At 40.2% G+C, this 22,070-nt stretch overlaps 1 protein-coding gene across 2 annotated transcripts in view; it reads right to left on the bottom strand.

Moving 5' to 3' along the window:
- The window catches only part of AKT1 (AKT serine/threonine kinase 1), a 97,180-nt gene extending 75,952 nt beyond the window's left edge, over nucleotides 1–21,228 (bottom strand). Inside the window, exons 1-2 of one of the 2 annotated variants that reach the window (XM_032235085.1) lie at nucleotides 20,751–21,228; nucleotides 232–385 (exon numbers count right to left, since the gene is read on the bottom strand). In XM_032235085.1, coding sequence (XP_032090976.1) covers nucleotides 232–277 — 46 coding nt within the window. In that variant the 5' untranslated portion in view covers nucleotides 278–385; nucleotides 20,751–21,228. The remainder of the gene's footprint in view (nucleotides 1–231; nucleotides 386–20,750) is intronic. The other variant, XM_032235076.1, reaches the window with a different exon arrangement.
- Between the last annotated feature and the right edge of the window lie 842 nt (nucleotides 21,229–22,070).

Raw genomic sequence — 22,070 nt, 5'->3', positions numbered from 1 at the left:
GTAGCATGGGATCCATAGGGGTGGAAAGGGAAAATCAGGATTGTCACAAGAGCAGCTGTGGCTGCACGATCAAAATCTTGCTCCTTTTTTTTACACGCAAGAAGGGGCAAAGTTTTGATTATGTAGCTGTGACCACCTTCCTGACCTTTTTGGCAATAACTGGTCTTCCCTGAATAAGAACGAAGGGATGGATGCTGAAGATGCTATGTTCAGGTGGGTGAACTGGCTTACCCCTTTTGTGCAGCCATCCCTCCTTCACTATGGCGACTTCATTCATAATGGCGGAATTTCAGCTGTGTTGGTTGGTGAAAGTTCCACCCCTTCGCTGCAGGTAAAAGGATTCAACTCCTCCTCCTCCTCCTCTACTTCTTTTTTTCAGCTACACCTAATGAAAAAGAAAAGAAATAGCACTCTATCAATCTCATGTAAACAAAGACATAGATTAAAAATAGAAATACCATATTTTTCACAGTATAAGACGCACCTTAGTTTTTGGGGAGGAAAATAAGGGGGGGGGAATTCTGCCTACCAGGTATTCATCTGGCTAGTCCTTAACCTGGTCAGTTTCAGCACATTAGTTTGCTCGCTGGTTTTGAGGTTGGGGATGGTGTGTGCTGTGCTTCTAAAGCACAGCTGATGGTTGGAGAGAGCAGCAATTAGAAAAGCAGGCAAAGCATGGACGATCTCTTAGCTCGTGTTTGGTTTGAAAAATAGCTTCAAAAGCACAGCTGATCCTCAGAGGAGCTCCAATGTTTAAAGCAGGCAAAGCGGGGAAGGGGTAAGAGAAGCTTACCCCTTCTCTTACCCCTGTTCCAGGTAACCATTTTGGGCACCACCCATCGAGCATTTGGAGGCTGAAAACGCAATGTGCGGAGCCCCAAAACACAAACCATTGTCGGTGGCAATCTCTGCAGCCAGGAAGAAGACGCGCCAAGGCTGAAGGGAAGGAGCATGCACATGGGTGGGGCTACGTTGGGAGTATAACACGTACCCAAATTTTCAGCCACTTTTAGGAGGGGAAAAAGTGTCTTATAATCCGAAAAATATGGTATATGATGATTTATTTTGCCTGAAACACATGCTAAACACACAACCAGAAGGAAAAGAAACCGCAAATGCAGTGATTTGTATTTAAGGATCCCACATATTCACAGGATCAGCAAATATGGAAATGATTTCAGTAGTAAAGATGCTAAATCATCTGCACAGAAAGAAATCAATCTCAATAAGATCTTGAACTATGGAGAATTGTTGAAATGAAGATTTTCTCAGTGTTACATATAAATACTAGTATTTATATTTTAGTTTACTTAAACGTTCTGTTATCACTCATTACTTAGCTGTTTTGGCACTTTAGATACTGACTCGTATCTCAACACTGAAAACATCTGTGTGTAAAACCTAGATCTGAGAGCTTTCTGTATCACAACCTAAGTCACTTGGGCACACTAGCCTTATTTTGTTTTACTTTGCAAAACAAAAACAGAGCCCAGCCACAGGATGCACATATTTGCTCCATCCTTGCAATCAGATAAATTCTTGAAAACACGTAAATAAATATTGGAGATTCTGTGGAACATAAAACAAAGATAAGATTCATCTACTTAGTCCAAGGGATTTCTTTGTTCCCAGTTCAATGCAACGTGGGAGCCCAGCCACTGTGGTGTATAGGCATGATGGCGAACCTGTGGCATGCAGAGCTATATCTGCTGGCACACGAGCCATCAGCTCCAGCGCACATGCGTGTGCTGGCCAGTTCATTTTCGGCCTTCCGAAGGGCCAGGGGAGACTTTTTCTGCCCTCCCCAGGCTCCAAGAAAGCCTCCGGAGCCTGGGGAGGGTATAAAACAGGTCCAATGGGCCAACTGGAAGTGTCAAACTGCTGGTTGTCCCGTTGGACCCGTTTTTCACCCTGCCCAAGTTCCAGAGGCTTTCCTGAAGCCTGGGGAGAGTGAAAACAGCCACCACCGCCCCCCCCCAGAGGAAATACCAAGGTCAGCTTAGAGGCGAGCAGTACGATGCGCGTGGGAGGGCAGGGGGGGTTGTGTGCATATGTGTATGTGGGGGGGGGAGCGTTTTGCATTATGGGTACCAGCACGCACGCTATCATACGCGTGCCCTCGCATTTTTACCACCCAACAAAAAGTTTAGCCATCACTGGTATATAGCTTATAAACCATGGGTGAAAGTAGCCAACTGGGTCTGTTTATTTGGATAAGGGAAATTGCATGTTTGTTGCTGTTGCTCTCATATTCCCCAATTTTTGCTTTGGATACTGAAATCTTAATTTACCAGACTTTGATATAACAGACTTCACATGCAACAGACTCTGTTTTGTAAAGAGAGTGATTGCCTCTGCTAGCTTTCTGGTTTAGAGAAAGCCTCTCTAAGCCTTCAGAACGATCTTTCCAAAGGCTAGGAAGACTCTTTTATGGCCAGGAAGCAAATGAATGTGATTGTTCAGAAGGCTAGAAAAATGCTTTCATCAGATGCGTGAAAAGGCAAAGATAAATGGACCAGGCATGATGGGGTGTAAAGGTTTCTGCCCACCAGCGAGCCCGTAGCCCCTGAGGCACCCCCAAGTATTGCTTAATGTCCACAATTGGGAGAGCTGGCATTGCATCTGCTGAACAAAAAAGTAATATGGGTGTCTTAATGACCAAGATTCCGGCCCCAACTGTGAATGTAAGTCGAGAACTATCTGCATCATGGAAGGTTGGGACTGTTTCAAAACTCTAATTCAAAGCTGAGTTTTATTTTCCTATTTTGTACATAGGTGGGGACAGGGGACAACCTCAATTAACTGACAACCACAGCCTTAATCAGGCAGCAGAGGAAAAGATTTAAAAGCAAAGCCATCACAGTCAGTGGTGGGTTGCTGCTGGTTCATACTGGTACGGCCATATCAGTAGTGGCCTGGACAGCTAAGAGGGTACCGGTACGGTTGCACATTTGGCCCACCCGCAGATGTATTTATGCCAAAAGGCACACTGTGCATCCGCGCACAGTGTGCGGTGCCTGCATGAGCCCCAATAAGCTTTTGTTGTTGCGGGGGCGGTGGATTGTGCATGCATGCGCAGCTCACGTCAGGCGTGTGCACGAACGGACTGCAATCTGCATACCAGTAGCGACGATAAGAGCAACCCACCAACCCACCACTGTTCACAGTACCAAATGAAGTAGGCATCACTCAGTTCAAATTACAATTTCAGGTTATTAAGCCAAGACATGTATAAGCCTTAAGTGTACAAATACAGCCCTGTTCTTCTTTCTTTACTGCTCAGTGTTTTGCTGGAAGTCTTCAGGGTTATGGGAAATCAGACACCAGGTTTAAAGTTTCAACCTTAAACCCATTTCAGACTATGGTTTGGTATGATAGTTTGTTCTGAAGCTGGAATTTATTGTTTCTCAGTTCAAATACAAGAGGACTATGAATAAATAAAAAACCTCCAGAACCAATCAACATGAACCTAAGTGCATCTGCCAGTCTTCTTGCCCCAGAAGAAAGTTTTGACATCCAACAAGAAATTGGCATATTTCAAAACGTACCATCAATCTTTGCTATCGACTTTACAGGGTCTGCAGACATTGCTGGAAAATAAAAATGGTGCATGGCTGCAACCTAATGCTTCATAAAGAAAACTACTTGTACAGAAAAACAGACAAGGTGAGCTCAATTTGTGGGCATCTTTATCTTAGGATGATAATGGAGCAATGATGAGAAAAACTGAAAAAGCAGTATGGTTAATATATGGATAGTCCTCAACGTATCACCGATTACTTATCATTCAAAGTTGCACAGACCTCCCCAGAGCTACAAAGCACCCTTTTTTGAAGTTACAATGGTCACCCACACCCTATGGTCACATAATCACATTTTGGATGCTTGGCAATTGACTCACCTTTATGGACATTTGCAGTGTCTCATGATCATATGGCTGTGATTTGGGACACTTTTTGCTGGTCTCCAATGCTTACTTCCAATTGTCATCAAAAAAATTGATCATTGGAGAAAATTGATTCACTTAATGACCACAGCATTTGCTTAATGATCATGGCGTTCAATTAAGTGCAGCAAAAATGTTTAAAAAACCAGGTCTGGGGGGTCACAGGATGCCATGACTTAAGACCATAATTGTGCACTCAATTATGGTTGTAAATTGATGACTACCTGTAAGTTAGTGAGACCCACTGATAAAAGCTCTACCATCAATTCAGTTTAAAATTTCACCATATATTGGATCATAACTTCCATGATCATAACAAGTCCCACAACAAATCCTCAGTTAATGACAATAATTGGGATTGGAATTTCCATCACTAAGCAATGTGGTTGTAAACTATGATACCCATGACTACATGCTGAGTGATGGCAATTTCAGCCAGGACATAAATTGTTTCAACTACTTCCCTCAAAATGACGTTATAGAGCGTTTCACACCAGAACAACTAAGCACAAGGACAGTTTTTTCCCCGCATGCCATCACTCTGCTAAACAACTATTTCCCAAAACACTGTCAAACTAAGACTGTATTACTATTATTCTTCTCATCCTTCCTATTACTATCTCCTTTTCTACTTATGACTATAACTTTGTTGCTTGTATCTTTACGATTTATATTTTTTTATTAGTTTCCTAGTATGAATTTGAATGCTTATTTAGTATCTTATGACTATCACTAAGTGTTGTATCTTATGATTCATGATGAATGTATTTATGATTATGATCATGATTTATCACTTATATCTTTTATGTACACTGAGAGTTTATGCACCGAAGACAAATTCCTTGTATGTCCAATTACACTTGGCCAATTAAGAATTTTGTTCTATTCTAAAATGTGGCTGCTGAATGCTGTGTAGGGTCAGGACAGCCAGGGTTGGGGATTAGCAGGTATTCAAGACACCCTGTGCTCCACTACCCCAAATTCACCATCTTTTCTGTCCTGCTGACAAAGTGTGTCCAACTGGCCATTCGTAAGGCAGCTGCTGGCCATGTGAAACCTTCTCCCTAAGGCCTTGGGTGACTTTGAGAAGCCAGGAAGAAAGCCTTGCGAAGGGCCAGGCCAGACATGCCTCATCAATAGTGGGAGGAAGAAGATGGCAAAGATCAGCTATGGGCAATTGTGGTGATGGAGTGTGCAGGACCACAGGGTGGCAGAGTGCAGAACGGCCAAAAAGATGAGGATACATAAGCAGTGGGGGAAAGTTGCAGCCCCTCCTATGATCGCAAATGAGGCCATGATGCCAAGTGCCCAAATTTTGATCACAAGACCACCAGGGCACTACAACGGCCATAATTTCAAGAACTGGTCATTGGTGCCATTCATTCAATGCTGTCATAACTTTGAACAGTCACTGAATGAATGGTCTTTAAGCGAGAGATAACCGTACAATAATGAAGCTGAATCCAGCCTAGGAAAAAGCTGTTGACTCCTAACTAACTATACTGAAAATTTCAACAAGAAAGCTTCTTTGTTTTGGAAGCAATAGTTAATAAAGTAACATTAATATGGACTGTTCTATTGTAGTAAAAAAAGAAAGCTGCTATCTACTGAGTTCAAAAGCAGCAGTTCAGAGAAAGCCATATCTTTTCCTGGTATTTATTAATTAAGAAAAACACTCAGAACAAAACAAAAACTTAGCACCTTAGCAACGAACTTCTCACTGTAGTTATTTTTCCTTTAAGGAAATGCCTTATCTGTTCCTTGTTAACAAAACTGAATGTAAATCTATGCAAATTCACCAAGGAAGTGAAACAAAAGTCTATTATCAAGAGAGAAAATCCCCACTTCCAAGCACAGCATTGTAGCTGAAGCTGAAGTATCTTTCATATCCTCAGTTTTAGCATTTTCCCACTCAATGTTTTCTAAAGCTGCCTTGCACTGACTCACACAGTACTTCTGAATGGATGACTGCGGTATCAGGCAGTACAGGTAGTTCTCAGTTTGTGACCACAGTGGAGCTCAGAATTTTGGTTGCAAGTTGCAGTTGTGAGTTGCTTTTACAACCTTTTTTTTACAATAGTCATAAAGTGAATCATGTAGTTGTTACGAAAATCAAATTTGTTATTAAACAAATTCATTCTTTCAAATGGGCAACTGTTCTTAGAAAGCAAGTAAAAAATATCACAAATTATAGTGATGTGATTGCAGGAGAATGTTGAGAATGTTGAGAAAGTTGTAAATGGAAGCCCGTTGCCATTTGCCTAAGGTGCAATCACGTGACCAGTAGCTTTTTTAGAAGTCTGTCATAAATTTAAATAGTAGTCAAGGACTACCTGTAGTTCACATTTGGGAATATAGCCATTGTTTCTTTTTTTTTCTTCTTCAACTGAGTCCACTCTGCAATTAGTTAAATCAGTTGACCTGGAGGCATCAAAAAAACTAGGGGAGAAATCCACAAAACCATGGGCTATATGATGCTTCAATGTAGTGAAATTGTACCACTAAATGCCCTGACACTGTTTTTCCAACAATTCTGAGATGCAAAATAATGCAAAAATACAGTTGCTCACCTTGTCCCCAAATAAACACCCACGCACCATCTAAGTTTCACATCTCCAATCAGAAAGGACTAGCCTATTATCAAATACAAGTACAATGCAAGAAACTTTGAAGAGGTGAATCATGTTAAGAGGACAATCTTGTAAATAAGCCTAAACTTGTTGGAAACCTGGTAAATCTGGTAAATAGCTAATAAAGGTAAAGGCAAAGGTTTTCCTTGTCCAGTCGTGTCCAACTCTAAGAGGCAGTGCTCATCTCCCGACTCATAGGCAGTGTTCATGCTCCCTTTTCCCTTAGCCAAAGGAGCTAGAGTTGTTTGAAGACATTTCCATGGCTATGTGGCCAGCATGACAGTATGACAAAGGCACATGGAATCCTGTTATCTTCCCACCAAAGTGGTACCTGTTTATCTACTTGAATTTTCATGCTTTCGAAGTGCTAGGTGGGCAGAAGCTGGGGCAAGTAATGGGAGTCCACCCTGTTGCATGGTGCTCAAACCCAGCTTTCCAACTCACAAGCCCAGTATCTTTAATCACTGACCCATGGCATCCCCTATAAGTAGCTAGTAAAACAATACAAATTGCTACCAAGTAAGGTGAGGAAGGAATGACATCAATATCTCTGTTCTTCAATGTGGTGCTTTTCTATGGAAGTGAAATAGAGAAATGATGAAACAAGCTGATTGCCCTCCACCAAGGCTTGGTGATTTACTGTAAAGCCACATCAAAAGGGGACTGGATTCACATAAGCCAGAAGCAATTTGGGGTCTACATGCGACTTTTTAGCAGTCCCAGCTCTCATCTCTAAAGGAACTATGGTGATCCTCAAATAGCGGAGCTCAATGAATGATAATAATGATTGGTCCATGAAGTTCCAGCCATCACAGTGCGTCCCGCAGTCACAATACAGGTACTTGGCAACCAACCTGGATTTCCATCCAATGCAATATCCTATGGTCACATGACAGCAATTTGCAACCTTCTCTGCTGGCTTCCCTACAAGCAAAGTCAATGGGCTGGCAGAATGAAGCTAGCAGAAAGTCATAAGTCTCAATCATATAAGCTCTTCACTTAACGATTCATGATGATTCATTTCATAATGGTAACGGGGGACTGCCAGAAGTCCTGTCACTAAGTGCCATAGTTACACGACATCATGATTTGCAACTGCATCACGTAGTGATGGAAATTCCAGTCTCAATTACCACTGTGAATGAGGACTACCTGTTCAATGCCAGAAATTTAGTGGGACTTTTTTGTTGTTTTTCTACAGCTAAGATTAATGTGCTACATGACCAAGGTCAATAATTTCTTGAATCAATCAGAGATATTTGCCCAAGCTTCTCACAATATAATAGCTAAGAAATGACTTCATTTATTGATTTTTCAACATTGAAAACTCCCTGAATGTTAAGCCTCACTTTTTATTTCTACGTTTAAGTGTCAGTATCAGAATTCACTCGACAATGCAAAGCCAAGGAAAAGGTAACACCACTTTTAGGAATGTGAGATAGCAACCTTATATGCAGGTTTGCAAAGATGCTATGGAACTCAGTGGCATTTAGGTATGAACACATGTGCATGGATTGCACCACTTCATCTTCCCCATTCTACAAAGTTTAACTCTACAGAGAGAAAACAAATCCAGAATACCTTTGGTCTAAATTAAATAACATGCAGGGGTCAAAATAGTTCACATTCAAGAAGGAACAGAGCCAGAGCAACAATGTTATAGAAGCAACATAACTTAGTGATCAACAATGATTTATTCTGAATAGGCTATAATGGAGCATGTTTGTTAATATGCAACTATGCAAAACTTAGGTTTGCACCAGAAAACACACAACGTATTTCCAAAATGGCCTAAATTACTAGAGGTTTTCATCCCAGTCATCATATATCAAAAATAAAGAAAACAATTTTCCTTGATAAGTGATTATACAAATTATAAAAATTAAACCAATTAAAAAATGGGATGCAAATACCTTCATTTGGAAAATAATTCGTAGAACTGTTGTGGACACGGGTCATTCAAGGTGACAATATTTTGTTTTCTTAGCTACTGGCCACGTGATAAAAGTAAATCAAAGTACAAAGATGTGAAAGTTTATACAGTACCAGAAATATGCCACTTTGTAGATTAATAAAAGTACAATAAACATTCACTAGCATTTCTGACTTAATGAAGTTACATTATATATTTATTTATACATTCATCATAATATTTAAGCCACTCATATCCAATATAATTCTGATGAGAATTGTTGGAATCCCTTAAGATCAAGGGTGTCAAACACAAGGCCCACAGGCTGGATCCAGCCAGTGATGTGGTCAGATCCAGCCCATGGAGCCATCCTGGAAAATATAAGGGGCTGGCCCACGTCGCTTCAGCCCAGTCTACGCAAGTTGTTTATTCAATGCAAAGAGGAAACATTAAGCCAGTGTGGCTTCGGACTGGTCTACCCAATGCAAAGAGGAAACATACCAGCGTCAAGCTGGCTAGACCACCCAGTCGGCCACAACCACCCAGTCAACCACACCCAGTAAGTGGTGTCAAAGATGGCCATGCCCACCCAGTTGACCACACCGTCGGCCACACACCCCCAGGTCAACTACAGCCCTGATGCAGCCCTCAATGAAATTGAGTTTGATACCCCTGCTTTAGATCAAGGTAATTGTATTGTAAACTGGGGGTGTAAATGGCTTAGTTGGTAGAATCAATAAATCCATCCATCCATCCTATGCAAGATGCATTCGGTTGTATGCTGGAGACAAATCTATTTTTATTTTTTTAAGCCTCCTTGCAACATCTAGACAGTGCTGTGAAAAATTATTCATGCCTACTTGGATTTTCTGAATTTTTAAATGCGACTGCCACTTTAAGTTAGCAGAGCTCCAATGTGGGTCCTATTGATATAGAAATGGAGTTTGGGTAAACAAACACTTTCAGAGGTTGGTGCCAACTGCATTTGTTTCGTAAACAAAGTAATTCAATGTGTGATATGCCAATGGAAAAAAGTAATCACTTCCTTAATAAATGGCTGTACAGACTCATCTTTATTTGCAATAAGTACAGTACAACCAAATATTTCTTGTAATTGGTAATCGGTCTCTCAGTGTTCTACAGGTATTTTGATCCATTCCTCCATAGAAAAGTACTTCAATTCAATTCAGTTTCTAGCATTAACTTTTTTAAGTTCTGCAACTTCTTGATGATGTTTAAGCTTTTTTTTTCTTTCTCAACTATTTTCCTAGACTTGCTAGATCTGCAATAACTATCTTGTTGCAGAATCCACTTACGTTTTACTTTCATCTGATAGACAAACAGTCTGATAGTCTCTTGTAGAGAATTTTTCAATACTGTAAAAGGCAAAGTGTATGCTTTCTTCAACAATGCCACTAATAGCAGACAACCCATTACATTTCATATAGTCTAGATGAGAAAATTAAGTTTACATTGATTTTATGATTACAACATCCACATAAGATTCTAAGCAAATAATATTTTTTTCCCAAAAAATTACAGGTAGTCCTTCATTTATGACCATAATTGAGCTCAAAATTTCTGTCGCTAAATGAGACAGTTAAGTGATTTTTGCCTCATTTTGCAATCTTTCTTGCCACAGTTGTTAAGTGACTCACTGCAGTTGTTTATTTGTAACACGGCTGTTAAGTGAAACTGGCTTCTCCATTTACTTTGCTTGTCAGAAGGCCCCAAAAGTGATTGTATGACCTCAGGGCATGGCAACCATCATAAATATGGGTCAGTTGCTAAGAGTCTGAATTTTAATCACATGACCTTTGGAAAACTGCAAAGGCCCCAAGTATGAAAGAGAGTCTCAAGACACTTTTTTCTGGGACATCGTAACTTTGAACAGTACCTAAATCAGTGTTTCTCAACCTTGGCAACTTGAAGATGTCTGGACTTCAACTCCCAGAATTCCCCAGCCAGCGAATGAGAAACACTGACCTAAATGAATGGTTGTAAGTCAAAGACTACCTGTACGTAGGCATTTTAATGGATAGTTGAGATTAACAGGCACATCTCCGTTCCGTTAGCCCAGCAAATCAAACCCTCACTGTAACTCAGAACTGGCTAATTCACAAAGCTGAGTCAGAAATACCACAGGATGATATGGCTAGGCAGAACACTTAGGGGAAAGGCATGACCCAAGAGCTACAATGCAAAGCAGATAGCTGGGATTTCCCTGTTTTCGCCTAGATTTAAAGTGAACAGAACTGGGGGTGCTTTATTTTTCAAAAATTGCAGTTTCAGGTACTACGTTGTATCTCAAAATGGTAAGAATGCACACCTTTCATTTTCAATCAAAATCGAGGTCCTATAACATGTTCCTCATTCTGAAAGACCAAAAAAAGAGTTTTCTACAAAATACCTCTCAAGAGATTGCAAAGGTAATATGAATTTTTAAAATATGCATGAAAGCGAAATATAATTAAATTACAAATATAAATAAAAGATTACAGGATTGTGGTGCAGACCATATTTCAGTCTGCCAGTCATGCTCTGTGCCAGGAAACACCATCAATTCGGGGTGAAGGACATCTCCTCCCTGAGCCGAGAAGGAGATGCAGCAAAGTTCTTAATGTAATGTTTGATGGATGCTAGAGATTGGAAGGGATGAAACTGTATGGCTGTTATCCAGAAATCTCTCTAGTTCCAGGTTAGTCCCACTTTTGGTCTTTAGAAAGAGCAAGTGTGTGATTGGAGGTTCTCTTAAGACTTCAGGTTTCTGAATAACAGCAGGTAGAGACTGATGCCAGAACCATTCCTCAACTTTGACTGGTATCTCAGGTGAACTTTTTTTAAAGAGATACCCTGGAGGTATAATCACTCACATTCTTATCACTTTACCATTGGACTCTTGCAGTGTGGTCTTCATGAAGCTGCCTTTGAAGACTGCTTGGAAGTTACAGAAGGTTCAAACTGCAGCCGCCTATTTGCAGCTGGGCAACAGCCATTTTAGCAGAATAACAGTTACACTGTGGGGCTTCACTAGTTGCCAATAGGTTTCTAAGTACAGGTAAAAGTGTTATCTGACCTATAAAGACCTTCATGACTTAAAGGTCCTTGTCATCTTTGGATTGTTCCAAGTACAATTTGTTTCTCTTTATTCAATTTGATAGGGTGTGTTTCTGATTCTTACTTTCCCATCTGGTTGGTGGTGGTGCTGGACAATGGATGTTGGATGAATACTTTGGCATTTTGGATTCCCCACTGGACTCCCCCTCCCCCCCAAATCATAAGAGCCCTTTTCTATTGTCTTTCAGGGAAAAGATGAACACATCCTCTTGAATCAGGTTCTGGGATTACATCTTGGGCTTGTTGCTTGCTATTCCTTTTATCCAGTGCTCTTAATTCATAATTGTATGTGAAAGCGTATCATTTTATATATTTTCATTCTTTAAGTCTGTGCCTGAGGTGGTACATGAATTCTGTGTAATAAAGAATAACTTTTGTATTCATCCTGCCATTTTTGAAGAGAAATTTCTATTCTAGAACCATAAACCTTTACTAAGGTGACAAAAACTTGCTTTAGTCTTGTTTAGATTCACATGAAATCTACTCTTAAAGTACAATACGATTTCATTATAACCTTTTCCCCCTTTAACCCCCCCCCCCAAGCTAATGTTTAGAAAAGTATCCTCAGAAAAAAGGAGAGGGAAAATCTGAGTTATGGATGAGTGGGGCAACCAATAGGTCACATGGAACTGTCCCACAAAATGCCTTTTTTAGCACTTTTCTTTGGTAAAATCAAGAATAAACCATAACTAGCTCTCAATCCCCATCCCACAGTTCCAAATTCTACCACAAAAATTCAGTGACTGTACTTGATTTTTTGCTTTTCCTTTTGGGGAGGAATGGGAAGAGTGGAAATGGAAATGATTTGCCTCCCAAAGGCAAATGCTCCCATTTACTGTGCATAGTTAAAACAGCACAAAACCTACAAAAACAGCCAGCCTTGGTTGTATGGCAGCCTTTTCCCACTCAAATTCTGCCCACCTTCTACATAATAAAACTAAAACTTTGTTTTACAAGTGAAAAGGGATCTATTAAGCATGTGTTAAAGGGAAAAAAAATACAAAGTAGCTCCCTAAAGCAGGGTTTCCCAAAGTTGGCAACTTGAAGATGTGTGGACTTCATCTCCCAGAATTTCCCAGTCAGCATAGTTGACTAGTTGTCAATGTTGGTAAACCCTGCCCTAAAGTTAAGCTTGACTCCTATATCTACACAGACCAGTCCAAGTAATTTTCTTGGCAACAATATAGAAATTATTTTTCACTGCCTTCTTTCAATATATATTTTTTTCAACTTCCCCATTTAGTCTACAGTCATGGGATCCTCTTGTAGTCTGCTAGTCAAGAATTAAACATTTTTTATCCTGAGAGTTTCATCCAACATCAGCACAATCATTAGGTACTGCTATCGTGGATGGTTACCTATTAAACCAATCACTGATTTATATAACCTATTTCTCTTTATAAAACAATCAGATTTTCACAACAAAATTGGGGGAAATTTGTTCATATAATTCATATATAGTTCATATAAATAATTTTTTGAAATGGAGAAATCTGGGGCTCTCAAAATTACTTGACTCAATCCGATTTCCTTTTTGTTTAGGATGAGCGAAATTTGAAGAATCATAGATTATGTTAAAACAGCAGTAAGCTATCTGTGTCCTTCCAAACATATTACAATTCCTAGCATGCCTAAGGTAGCATGGCTAACAATGAAGATTGATGGAAGCTGTAGTTCAATAAGAATGCTATAATGTGGTTTATTGTATACAGGTTTTGCAGTCCACTTGAATCCAGGCACTACAATTTGCAAATCATGTTTATGGCTTACTGTATTGAAAATAAAAGCCAAATCAAGCCTCTACATACAATATGTGATATCAATAAGTAGTAGTACCATTGTTAATTCTCTGCAAGTTATCTTTCAACTAAATAGATATGTGCTGGGTGGGGGAAGTTTAAAAATGGTGCTGTTTAAACCTGCCCCTGCCACAATGGTTGATCCCCTTTTCCTGAATGTTATCACAACAAATGTAAGGTACAGCTTGTGAACTGTGGTCTTATTAAGCTTCTCATGTAAACATGGACATAGGCAGGAGAAGAGTTTCAATGCCCTCCACATAAACAAGAGCTAAGAAATCCCTGCTCACAAGACACTCCTGTAAATTAACTAACTGGCTACTGTCACAAAATGCTGATCTCCATCAATAATCACTTAAAATGCAAAGACTTCTTCTCTTTTTGTCATTTGCAAGGGAAGGCGACTATACTAGTTACTTTTCAATGAATTCAGTTTGCATAGCTCTTCAGAAAAATGAAATTACAGAACGAAAAATTACAGAATGAAAATATAGGAAAATTTAAAATCCCACACAAAAACAGCAATCACATCAAAAGAAATAAAAAAAACAAGGTAGGAATATGCATCTTAAATAAGAATAGATGGTTATGAGTTGAAATGGATATTGTAGGCCATGTGCTCCAATTGTGGAACCATGTTTCCCAATGGTTTCTACCATCCTATCAGATCGGACAGAATGGGCAAGCTCTGTGTCCCATCAGTGAAGCAATGTCACTTTAGAGGATGGGCAACTAGGATGTGTTCCTTCTCTGTCATAACACCTATCTTTTGAACAGCTTTCTGCTTCTGAGGCACAGATGATTCCAACCCTGCTGATATTTTGAAGACTACGAAGACCTTGCTATTCCTCTAGGTACTGGGGTCAATGGAATCTGATATGGGTACAAGTCTATTGGTTATTAGATTTCTTTCTCAGGGACCTTAATTTTCTCCTTTTTGTGTTACAGATTGGGATTTTGTTTTGTTTTTATGTATTCGTTGTTCAGAGTGGTTTCAGTAGTGGTAGCCATACAAATGTGGCTTTATTTATTTACAAACAGTATTTTGCTCTATTAAACCATCCCCCAAAGATGGCCATCATATGGTCCTCATTTCGAACTATTCCATGAAAAAGATTCGATGACAATTCTAAGCCAACTACTTCAGCCTCTTTAGAATAATCAAAGACATTTGATTGTGGAAGATGCCCAGTGCATGTTCCAAAAGCAGAGAGTGAGATTCAGTATTGCCAGTCTGTTTGCAAAGTCTCAGGAAGAGGATTTCCTCCTTCATCAGTGACTTATCATTCAGGTCAAAACATGATCTTTCAGTTTGAATCCCTCTGCATGCACTATTCTTCAGCCAGACCCATCAGTTACATATTCTGTTGGGTCAATCAGAGTCTTTCAAAGAAAATGAGAAAATGAAACTGGAAATGCACTTGCACTTTCACATGCCTGTGAAAGTAGATTTGGCTTTTCTAGCTTCATTTAACACATAAATAGGGGGCTTCCAGGAGGAAATATTCTGGTAGTAAAGGAATACCACCACCCACCCAACCATTCCCTTCACCCTCTAGAGTGGGCACAGTTTCATGGCTGAATAAATATTAATTAACTGGAATAGTAGCTGTCACTTGTGTGTCTCACATGAGCCTCATGGAGCTGGCTTCCAAGAAACCAAACATAATTGAAATTACTGGAGTATTAACATTTGCTTCAGCTATAAAATCCAAACAATTAAATATGTCAATTAATACAATTCCTAGGCATCATCTCCATTCCCACATAAAAACATACCCTCCACTCCCACCAAATGTACAAATATAGCAAGTAGTATGACAAGTTCCAAATTATCTTTTTTCTATAATGCTTCCAAACAGCCAAGGTTGTAAGGAAGAATTTCCTCTGGGTTAGCAGAGAACATTACAAAAAGTAAACATGCCTTTCCTTTCATGCTTCAAAATGTGAACAGGACTGTAAATAGGTAAAAACATAGGTGACAATTAACTTTCATACACAAGGTTACATGCTACAGTCTTTAGTACAGCCGCTCTTTCTATACTTTACAAAAATTTACTTTCTCTAAATAAACCTCCAGCCAACATTCATCACAGTCATCATCATTGTGCAGAAAACCAGTAGAATAAGATGGTTATGGAGTACTGTAAATCAAGGATAGTGTGGTTTAAATCTCCACTTGTCTAGAGTTTATTCTTTCTCAATGGAACCTACCCACCTGACTGCTAAGGTAAAAATTCCCATGTAAAACCTCAGCAAGCTAGCTATAAATACAATAAACAAACAAACATTGTTTCTGCTTCTGGGCCAACAACCTTTAGTAAGTTAAATCAAATCTGCTGACCTCTGATTTGTGAATTATTAAGGGTACAGAGAATGGGGAGGATAAATAATGAAAACTACAAACCCCATATCTTGAATTCAACTGTCCTTTTTGCCAAGCTATACCCCATATTTAAAATCAGCAACTAAAGGATATATCAAAATACAGAGAATCAGAGGTCCCCATCAATTCCATATCCAAAGCGAATATCAGAAAAACAGTTTGTATGTTGTAGTGACACATATATGGCTACAGCAAGCTAACTGAAAGGTGCAAACACAACTGTTCCTGAATTAGAAATATTTGGCTATAGTGCAGTGGGTCTCAACCTTCCTAATGCCGCAACCCTTTAATACAGTTCCTCATGTTGTGGTGACCCCCAACCATAAAATTATTTTATGTTTTCCATATTTTTTTTGAAAATATGTGTTTTCCGATGGTCTTAGGCAACCCCTGTGAAAGGGTCGTTCGACCCCCACAGGTTGAGAACCACTGATACAGTGGCATTTAATATTTGACATTTAAACAGATCCCTATTACAAAAATTGTGGTAACAGAAGCTGGCACAATCTTGCACTCGCCCTTTCAGACTGCAAGTATTGTTTCTAAATATGGTCCTGTGTAAATACCCACCCCCACCCCATCTCTGCATCTGGAAAAGTATTCGTGCCATTTTAACACAAGTAGGATTGTTTAAAGAAATGTGCATGTTATGTTGCACACAAATCTGGGGTTTTTTGTTTTTTGTTTTTTTGGAATGACAATTTTAACGCTTTTACTGCATCCCGCTGCAAGTTAGACTTTTTAGGATAACTCTTCATGAAATGATGGAAGAAAAGAAAAGAAGATGAGACCAAGTTGACAATAAATACTGTATTTTAGATTAGACATGATCATAGCAGAGGAACAGATATGATGAAGTCAACATTTGTAAGCAAAGCAAAATGGTCTGACTGTTGTAAGCTGTCCAATGCCACTTAAGTGAGATGGGAGGCCCTACAGAATGAATGAATCAATCAAGCAGCTTTAGACAAAGGAATATAGACTGAAACATATAGAATATTCTGACTTTATAAATATTATCACACACTTACGTAGAGGCAGAGTAACTTGCACCTCTAGAAATTTGTAAACTACCTAGCACTGCAAAGACACTTCTTGTACATAAACATTTAGAACATTGTGCCAGAGCTGCAATGACCGCCTGGAGGCATTGCAGATACTGTATGCAGGGCAATTTTTCAGAAACTAATGTGCCATCCTGCAACTCAAACTTCAGATTTGGACCACTGGTCCATCAACCAAAGAGTGGACAGGCATAACTTTGCCAGGATTTCATCTTCCCAGCCTGCTCTAAATTTGTCAAGATTGAATCTAGGAACTTTTGTTGCTTAGCATCTAATGGAGAGACTGGTCTAAAGTCACCCTTCCTGTTCCAATCTTATTCCTTAATCACTTGTTATACTGGTCACCAGCAACTCCAATTCACCTATTCAGATTTTTCTATCTGGGATGCAAGAAATTTAACTTGATACTTCTACAAATATAGCATAATAGCACATGTATTTGTGCTATTTGGTGTATCAATGAACAGATTCTTTCCAAAGAAGAATATAATGTGCAACTTTGTTTGATGCACAGGAAAAGCTTGAAATGTGCAGGGACTTTCCTAATATAGTCCCCCATTTGGGGAATACAAAAGTAAAACCCTGTCAGTTTACTAATAGTTCCCATGCATGTTGTAAAATAAACCACTCTTTTGTGCAGGGGACTTTCATAGAGAAATGTTCCATTAGAATCCATTAGAATCCTACCAATTCATTTTGTTGGACATGACATCTTACACTTGAACTTAAAAATACAGAAAAGAGAAGGTCAAGGGTCAGTGCATGGTATTTTTTTAAAGCAAGTTCTCCACATAAGAAAGGAAAAGCATCTTGTCCATTATCTTGTGCTGTTACTACACATTTGTTGTTCAAGCACAAAATCTTAAGTATGTGCCAACTTTTTATGGTACCATGCAGTGTTTTTTTTGCTCTAGGTGGATTTGATTCATTTATCAGATAACCTGTGGTTCACTTTGTCCTTGGCAAAAATTCACCTTTTTCTCTACTGACCACTAAGAACTGTTGCAAGAATAAATGAAAAACAAGGAAACTGTTAAGGAAACTATTTTGAACTCTATGAAGTAAAGCAGAATATAAATTTGATATAGGTAAATTAGAAATATTTTGATTGATTTTGGTTTACATGTTCATTTCATACAGTGTTTCTTCCACTAATACATATTATCTCTGGTAATATCTTCCTCAATACCCATCATTTCTGGCACAAAGGTTTTAAAACATTAGTAACTCCATAGGTCCAAGATAACTAAATGAAAATATTGTGGCTATGAATAGAAAGTCAATAGTTCAGTTGTAACAGCAAAAGAACTTATGAAGTTCATTTACCTGTAAACAAATATAGTGGTGATAATTAACCAGGACAGCCTTGGGAAAAAAAAGACCCAGAATTTATGCTACAGGGTAAAAGGAGACTTATTCTTTAGGTATATTCACAGCAAAGACAAAGGTGAATGAATTACACAGACCCAAATTTGACTACAACTGGTTTCTGTCCTTACATAGAAATTCTTCCTCCCTGAAAGTTACTCTGTTTACTTTCTAGCATGTACTCAGACAGAAAGGTAAAACTTTGAAAAGAAGAAAAGAAACTGAAAGAATGATAACTGGTATCATACAAAGAACTCTCCAGAAAGAACCAGAATCCTGATTTTCTTGATCTAGTTTTAATACCAGGCTACGTTCACACAAAATTATAGGACATCATATGATTATTTGGCTTTGGTTCATAACATGATGAACCCAGCCACATTGTTTAAATATCCTGCTTTAGGGCAGGAATGCAAAAAGGGTGATATCCAAACCATGTTTGTTTTCTTTTTGGGGAGGATTTTCAATACCATTAAGGGGCAAATGGATGCTCTAAATGTGGCAGATGCGTCTGATATCAATATTAAGCTTTAAAATTCCTGCATTCCCCCCCCCCCCCAAAGGGGACCCACATCTGTTTGGATGCAATTCTTGACATGCCATGCAAAGTCTGGCAATATCCTTCAGAAGTTGCATATCTATTGTTTAGGCTTGGGTGAATTACACTGTGTGAACCCAGCCAATTATGATGTGTGCAATAAACTAAGGCTAAACAAACCATGGCTCAGCACAATCTATGAACCACCAATGGGACATAGGCAGAAGCAGCAGTTTTTCTTGGCATTACTTTTACCCTTTTGCCAGCAGTCAATGGAACCACAGGTTGCTCCCTGGACAGATGTTATCTCTATCATCACAAAAACATATCTTTAAGTTATTAAGATTGTTCACAGCAAGAAAACTGGATGTATTTGTATGGCTGGACTATTTCTGTATAGGTCCATAGTGCTATCTGCCATTTATACAAAGATACACATGTGCCAAAAATGGCAGAAACTCAAATTTGCAATCAACAGCTAACCTCCATTTCAAATTCCAGCTCCTGAACATTTTCATTGGTGGTTGCTTTAGGTTCATAGTGCATAGCCTGTGGTTAAAAGCATATATATGAAGAGGTGAGTAACATTAGCCTACAATAGATGGTTAGTTTCCCATACAAATACTATCCTCTTGTGCAGCTACTCCTCATGTTTATTGAACCTTTACAGTCTGAACATGTTGTAATGCAGAGTATACAATCTGAATGACTTCATGAATACTGTTCAAATCAACGGGGCATTTTCAAGACATTAAAACCATGAATGTTCTGTCCAAGATACATACATATAGAGTTCACCTAAGAATTTGGCTTGCAAAAAAACTCTTGTTTTCTTTTAAAAAGTAAATGGCTCAAACAATAAAATTTTCCATAACACTCTATGTCTAAGACAAAGGATACTTAGTTATTTCACTTTATCCAGAGTTAACTTTAAAAGGGGGGGGGGGGTTACACAAGGCCACAGGCTTTGGCAAGCAAATGAGCATCCTCCACTTGAGTAGAAGGGGACCATTACTGCAATCCAATATGCGTCCACCTAACATAACATACGCCTTTGCTTCATTTACGTTGTCTGGGTACGCATCTTAGAAACACAACGTGTGAATCCGCCGCGTGTCCTTCACCAAACTGGGATCAACGAATCAAACCAAGGGGGGTGACGCAGGGAGAGCCGTTGGGTTTTCTAGTGTTGAATGGTGGGGGGGGGGGGGCAGGAAAAGAAATATTGGATGCTCCCTTAAAGCTCCCTCCTTCCTCGCTGCTGCGCAGGCAGAGAGACTCGCTACCTAGGAAGTAAAGAAGGAAGACGAGGCGAGATCCTGTCTCTTTCCTGCTCAAACAGCTGTGGCCAGCAAATGGGGAAGCCAGAGGTAAACAAACACCGCAGAGAAAAGAGGAGGGGAGCCAGCGGAGCGACAATTCTTTGCATCCGATTCTCTTGCAAAGGCAGATCCCGCTACGGAAATTCTCTCGGCTCCGCTCTTCACTCCGACTTGGGTCAAAATTGTCTCGCGAGTCAACTGCCCGGTCCCGGCGAAAACGGGAGATGGAAAAGAAAACAAACGGAGAGGACCCCCCAAGCAGGGCGCGTGGGGCAGGGGGGGGGGCAAAAGACTTCTCGCACCTACCCACCTAGAGAGAGAGACCCCTCGCCGTTTTTCCTCCCTTTTCGGGTGCAAACCATTCCCAAAGCCTGGCGCCCAGCTGCATCTGCAGAAAGCCGCCGCCGCCACTGCAATGCACTAAAAGGTGGGGAGAGGGTGGGGGGGGAAGAGGAATAAAGAAATTGAATCCGGCCAGGCCTCTAAACGAGAGACAGAGAGAGTCACTTTTTACGAGCCATTTGCCAAACTAACAGCTTAACCAGGCGCAGCGGGAGAGCAGAAAGAGGTGCAAGCGCAGCCCGGCCGGGCGCTCCAGACAATGAGCCAGCAAGGGCAGCCGAAAGGCAGAGCAGGCCCCAAATAGCTGCTTCCTCCCCATCTCTAACCTGGGAACGCCGTGGCGGCTCACTTACATGGCCTGGAAGGGTTGCAATGAAAGCCGCTGGCCGGAGCCGAGGCCTAGGCGAGCTGTTGCAGACGCCTCCGCCTTGCTTGCTTGCTGGTGACCGCTGGTCTCCCAGGGAATCAGCCCATGGAGCGCTTCGCCTGCATCGGTTATGAATGGTGGCCAGGAAGGTTTGCCAGCGGCCGGAGGCGCCCGGGCTCGGGCTCCTGCTCTCTTATCCAGGCTCCCTTTGAAAGAGAGAAACGAGGCAAGCTGGGCGTTGTGGGCTTGGAGCGTAGCTGCTGCCGTTCCCAGTTCCTCCAGCTTCCCTTCCTTTCCCTTCTTTGACTCACTCGCGCGCACACTCTCTCTCCGTCTCTTCCCCGGAACGCCCGCGGGGTCCTACCGCCCGGCATGCTCCTCTCCTTGTTTCCATTCAATTTTTTAAAATAAATAATAACAAACGGCAGCCACCCGCGCCAACGAACAGACTCACAAAACATCCTTCAGGAAGCTCCTCGCCCACTTTCCTCCCGCCTCCCAGTTTACCAAGCGCGCCCCTTTTTCTCTGCTTCCTCCGTTCAGCCGGCGCTGCTTGGGCGTTTGGAGGCTGCCGACCTAGGTACGTTTACCTAGCCCTGAACTAAGTGGGTCTTACTCTGGAGGAGAGACGCGCAGACCTGCCGTAATTGCTGGGCTAGGTAGGCAGAGTGAAAATAAATCGCAAGTAATGTAAGGATTCCCTCTAGATTTTAGATGAGATCGCTTCTCATTGTTAAAAAAAATATCAAAATGATCAAATGCAACAACTTTTTAAAAAAAATAACATACAAAAAAAGATGGGAAAGGGGGAAAATATTTCGTTCATTCAAAATTTATACAAGGCTTTAACATTAATAGGAATAACCTATTTTGCTAGTGTCTGAAACCTTTTACAGTATGTAATGAAATTTGTTTGGCTTGATCTAAGTGTGTTTTACAAACTCAGCCAATTGCTATTTATCTGGTAAATCCTAGTTAAGCAAACTCATTTGGGATGTGTGAAACCAGTCATTTTTTAAAAAGAAATTAAAAAACACAGTGTTGGAATAAAGTTTCACAACTATGTTCAAAGTGACAAAAACATCAAAAGACCACACAGTACTGTAATATGTAATACCTGGAGGGCATAAAATGCTTAACACTTCATGGGGAAGGGTGCAAGATAATATGAGATGATAAGGCCTAATCCCTGCCTTTTTTCCCCATCCAGTGTTAGCCATACAAATTCTTCTTACAAAAAAGGGTCTTGTAAATACTTCCTTAAGGTACAGAAATCAAC

The sequence above is a fragment of the Thamnophis elegans genome, chromosome 1 (assembly GCF_009769535.1).
Source record: "Thamnophis elegans isolate rThaEle1 chromosome 1, rThaEle1.pri, whole genome shotgun sequence".
NCBI lineage: Eukaryota > Metazoa > Chordata > Lepidosauria > Squamata > Colubridae > Thamnophis > Thamnophis elegans.
This window is presented reverse-complemented; position numbering and strand designations above follow the sequence as displayed.